The sequence below is a fragment of the Sander vitreus genome, unplaced genomic scaffold (assembly GCF_031162955.1).
Source record: "Sander vitreus isolate 19-12246 unplaced genomic scaffold, sanVit1 ctg262_0, whole genome shotgun sequence".
NCBI lineage: Eukaryota > Metazoa > Chordata > Actinopteri > Perciformes > Percidae > Sander > Sander vitreus.
In genome coordinates, this window is record NW_027595428.1 from 167501 (window position 1) to 172500 (window position 5000).

The window sequence follows — 5000 nt, forward strand, 5'->3', positions numbered from 1 at the left end:
TCTGTCTGTTCTGGATGAATGGAGTAGTACTGTCTGTCTGTTCTGGATGAATGGAAGAGTAGTACTGTCTGTTCTGGATGAATGGAGGAGTAGTACTGTCTGTTCTGGATGAATGGAGGAGTAGTTCTGTCTGTTCTGGATGAATGGAGGAGTAGTTCTGTCTGTTCTGGATGAATGGATGAATGGAGGAGTAGTTCTGTCTGTCCTGGATGAATGGAGGAGTAGTTCTGTCTGTTCTGGATGAATGGATGAATGGAGGAGTAGTACTGTCTGTTCTGGATGAATGGATGAATGGAGGAGTAGTACTGTCTGTTCTGGATGAATGGAGGAGTAGTTCTGTCTGTTCTGGATGAATGGAGGAGTAGTTCTGTCTGTTCTGGATGAATGGAGGAGGAGTTCTGTCTGTCCTGGATGAATGGAGGAGTAGTACTGTCTGTTCTGGATGAATGGAGGAGTAGTACTGTCTGTCCTGGATGAATGGAGTAGTACTGTCTGTTCTGGATGAATGGATGAATGGAGGAGTAGTACTGTCTGTTCTGGATGAATGGATGAACTCAAACTGATGAATGATTATCAGAATAGATGGAGATTAATTTAATATTTGATAACTCATCCGTTCATCTCTGCAGCTCTAGAGGATTCTTTAAGTCTGACCAGGTGGTTATATTCTCTTCATGAGCTTCAAACATTTGTTCAAGATGAAATATGTCTTTATATTAATAATTCATATTATCTGCAGGAACTCTGATCAAGAATCTGTTAATACACGTACATGAAAGTACATTAACGTACATTAAAGCTGTTAGAAAGACGATGAAAGTTTATTATAGTCTACTATATATCGACTATGTCTCATTGTTCCTGTCTTTGTGTTGGAGTTCTAATATCTGATAGATTAATATCTATAAAGTCTATCTGTTCTAATATCTGATAGATTAATATCTATAAAGTCTATCTGTTCTAATATCTGATAGATTAATATCTATAAAGTCTATCTGTTCTAATATCTGATAGATTAATATCTATAAAGTCTGTCTGTTCTAATATCTGATAGATTACATGTCATTTAGCTGAAGCTTTTATCCAAAGAGACTTACCATTGCTTTGTATGTCAGAGGCCCACAAGCCTAAGCATAACAGCAACGTCTCTGATTGGTCCGATTGGCTGTTACCAAACGGCTCCAGTGAGCTGCTACCATGAAGTCTCCGATAGTTTCTCTACACGCCTTAAATGTTTAATATTCACGGTTCATCTGGTAGCTGGTTGGCTCAGTGCCAGACTTAAAATTCTTATATATATATATATATATATATATATGCAGTATATATACACAGTATGTATGTATGTATATATATATATATATACACGCCTCCCAACGTGCACATGTTCCACCAAAACAAGTTCCTTCCTGAGACTATTTAGCAGAGTCACAGTGGAACCGTTGAACTTTCAGATGAATAAAGTTTCTTCTCTGTTCTGCAGATCATCAGTCCGTCAACATGAGTCCCAGAAACGTCGTCTTTAAGAAAGTTTCCCGCGACAAGTCGGTGAGTACTTCAGAAATACACACAAAGTACACATCCATGTTGGAGGGATGTCTTCCAGCAGTAACAGCTTTGTGACCAAAGGTTGGTAGTTCAATCTCCAGAAAGGTACAGTAGAAAAATGCAAGACATTGTCGACATTGAGGCATCACCTGTTTCCTGGGTGAAAGTCTTATTTTCTCCTTAAAGTGCCCATATTATGCTCATTTTCATGTTCATAATTGTATTTTGAATTTGTACCAGAATACGTTTACATGGTTTAATTTTCAAAAAACACCATATTTTTGTTGTACTGCTCATTGCTGCAGCTCCTCTTTTCACCCTGTGTGTTGAGCTCTCTGTTTTAGCTACAGAGTGAGACATCTCACTTCTGTTCCATCTTTGTTGGGAGTCGCACATGCTCAGTAGCTAGGTAAGGACTACTAGCCAGTCAGAAGCAGAGTATGAGGGCGTGCCCTGACAGTACCTAGGTAAGGACTACTAGCCAGTCAGAAGCAGAGTATGAGGGCGTGCCCTGACAGTACCTAGGTAAGGACTACTAGCCAGTCAGGAGCAGAGTATGAGGGCGTGCCCTGACAGTACCTAGGTAAGGACTACTAGCCAGTCAGAAGCAGAGTATGAGGGCGTGCCCTGACAGTATCACGAGAACAGGCTGAAGGCTGTGAACCCTTGAGCAAAGCGCTGACCCCCCCCCCCCCCCCTCTGAACAGGTGGCGGTCTACATGGCGAACAGAGACTTCGTGGATCACTGCGACTTCGTGGATCCCGTCGGTGAGTTCAAACTCCACCAGACACAGTTTAAACAACGTGTAAATCAGACGTGTGTTATTGTTTCTGCTGTGATGGAGCCATGCTAACAGTTTCCCTCTGTTTCCAGTCTTTGTGCTAAGCTAGGCTAACAGTTCCCCTCTGCCTCCAGTGTTTGTGCTAAGCTAGGCTAACAGTGAGTTTGTGTCTTTAAGACGGAGTTATTGTGATCGACCCGCTGCAGCTCAAAGGAAAGAAAGGTTTGTATGTTTATAATATATTATATTTTACACATCATCATGTGATGAATTAAACTATATAATGTTATAAAAGTCAAATCTAACTTTGACTCTTTCTCAAAATATTAAACTATTTCCAGCACGACGTTGGGAAAAGACTTGAACAGTCTCAGATTTAATTCTTTAAGCTAAAGATGCTAAATGCTAACACTAACGAGGGAAAGATTCTTCTTCTGTTGCTCAGACCGCCAGCTGGAGACGTTCATCTGTCTGTACGGCAGATGTTCCTCTAAGTTACCAGACGTTCCTCTAAGTTACCAGACGTTCCTCTAAGTCAGCAGACGTTCCTCTAAGTCAGCAGCGTGTTTGTGTCCTCAGTGTACGTGATGCTGTCGTGTGCGTTTCGGTACGGCCGTCCGGGCGAGGACGTGATGGGCGTAGCGTTCCACAGGGATCTGTTCCTGGTGACCCGGCAGGTTTACCCCGAGCTGCAGGACAAAGACAAGCTCACGCACACAAAGATCCAGCACAAGCTGCTGCGCAAGCTCGGAGACAACGCCTTCCCTTTCTTCTTCGAGGTGAGACACTGACACACAAACAACACAATATATATATATATATATATGGGCTGTCAAATGATAAAAAAAATTTAATCGCGATTAACTTTAGAAATTCAAATTCAGCAATCACATATTTTATCACATGATTATAATTCTGTTATTTAGCATTTCAGAACAGTTTTTAAGTCCATATTAACAATGAGAGCCGTTCTTACCAGAGGATCTTAACTGGGAATCAAATGAATACAAAGAAAGTTACTTTATGAACTTGATTTTAAGATTTGTAATTATTTATTTACTGTAAACAAAAGAAAAATGTGAATCTGTCATTGTTGCACAATTCCTCCAAGTCCCGAACTAAAACCTAAAGATCCTATCTGTCCTTACCAGAGTCCATCTGGTGTTCAGTAACTCCTAAATAATGTAGATTCCTCACTGACGTCCAGTGATCAGCGGTTAATGAGACAGAGTTTGGACTCTGCAGCAGTTCCTGTTTAGCTGCTTTCTCCGTGGAGTACAGGCTGTGTGGTGAGACTACTGTCCCCCTCGACGGCCATGTGTAAGACGGGTCAGGTGAGACTACTGTCCCCCTCGACGGCCATGTGTAAGACGGGTCAGGTGAGACTACTGTCCCCCTCGACGGCCATGAGACGGGTCAGGTGAGACTACCGTCCCCCTCGACGTCCATGTATAAGACGGGTCAGGTGAGACTACTGTCCCCCTTGACGTCCATGTATAAGACGGGTCAGGTGAGACTACTGTCCCCCCCTCGACGGCCATGTATAAGACGGGTCAGGTGAGACTACTGTCCCCCTCGACGGCCATGTGTAAGACGGGTCAGGTGAGACTACTGTCCCCCTCGACGGCCATGTGTAAGACGGGTCAGGTGAGACTGCTGTCCCCCTCGACGGCCACGTGTAAGACGGGTCAGCTGAGACTACTGTCCCCCTCGACGGCCACGTGTAAGACGGGTCAGGTGAGACTACTGTCCCCTCGACGGCCACGTGTAAGACGGGTCAGGTGAGACTACTGTCCCCCTCGACGGCCATGTGTAAGACGGGTCAGATGAGACTACTGTCCCCCTCGACGGCCATGTATAAGACGGGTCAGGTGAGACTACTGTCCCCCTCGACGGCCATGTGTAAGACGGGTCAGGTGAGACTACTGTCCCCCCGACGGCAACGAGATAGGTCAGAACGTGCCAACCGTAGTACGTCTTTAAGACCCGAGTCCTCTACATGCTGACAGGTCTGCAGTTAGCTGCCACCCGTTTAGCAAGAGCTGAAGTCATTTTTTGGGATTTGGTTTCATCAACAGGTCGGCTAGTAGCATGCCGGTCAATGCTACAATTAACTGTAGGAGCCCTCCCGGAGTTTTGGAAAATAAAAAGCTCCATTCAGAGTTATTGCTGCTGTGTTTCTCCTTCATGCTGCAGCCTGCAGCAGCAGGATGTGTTAGGAGGAAGTGGCAGCTTGATGAGAAGTAACGGTGCTGCAAAGGGTCAAAATAGTAGCTGTTAGGCCCCACGCCAAGCCCAGTGAGGTGGAAATACATTAATAAATGGAGGCATGAGATTAATGAGATTAAAAAAATTAATTGCATCGTGTTAACGCTGACAGCCCTTATATATATATATATATATATATATATATATATATATATATATATATATATATATATATATATCTATATATATATACACCACGTACAAAATAAAAGCACCATTGCAAAATAAAAGATTTAGATTTGAGTGAAGAGCTGTGTGTGTTTCAGTTTCCAGACAACCTGCCGTGTTCTGTCGCTCTGCAGCCCGGACCCTCTGACGTGGGGAAGGTAACTGCATCATTACATCACTCTCAGGATATCCAAAATACCACGAGTACTTCGGTACTTCAGTAGAGACGGGGAC

General features: G+C 43.6%; 1 protein-coding gene across 2 annotated transcripts in view; it reads left to right on the forward strand.

Annotated features, from left to right (window-relative positions):
- Positions 1 to 1447: 1447 nt before the first annotated feature.
- Positions 1448 to 5000, forward strand: part of LOC144513488 (S-arrestin-like) — an 8071-nt gene continuing 4518 nt past the window's right edge. For both annotated transcript variants that reach the window (XM_078244580.1, XM_078244579.1), the window contains exons 1-5: positions 1448 to 1548; positions 2256 to 2316; positions 2508 to 2552; positions 2910 to 3109; positions 4865 to 4924. In XM_078244580.1, the coding sequence (XP_078100706.1) occupies positions 1501 to 1548; positions 2256 to 2316; positions 2508 to 2552; positions 2910 to 3109; positions 4865 to 4924 (414 nt within the window). In that variant the 5' untranslated portion in view covers positions 1448 to 1500. The remainder of the gene's footprint in view (positions 1549 to 2255; positions 2317 to 2507; positions 2553 to 2909; positions 3110 to 4864; positions 4925 to 5000) is intronic.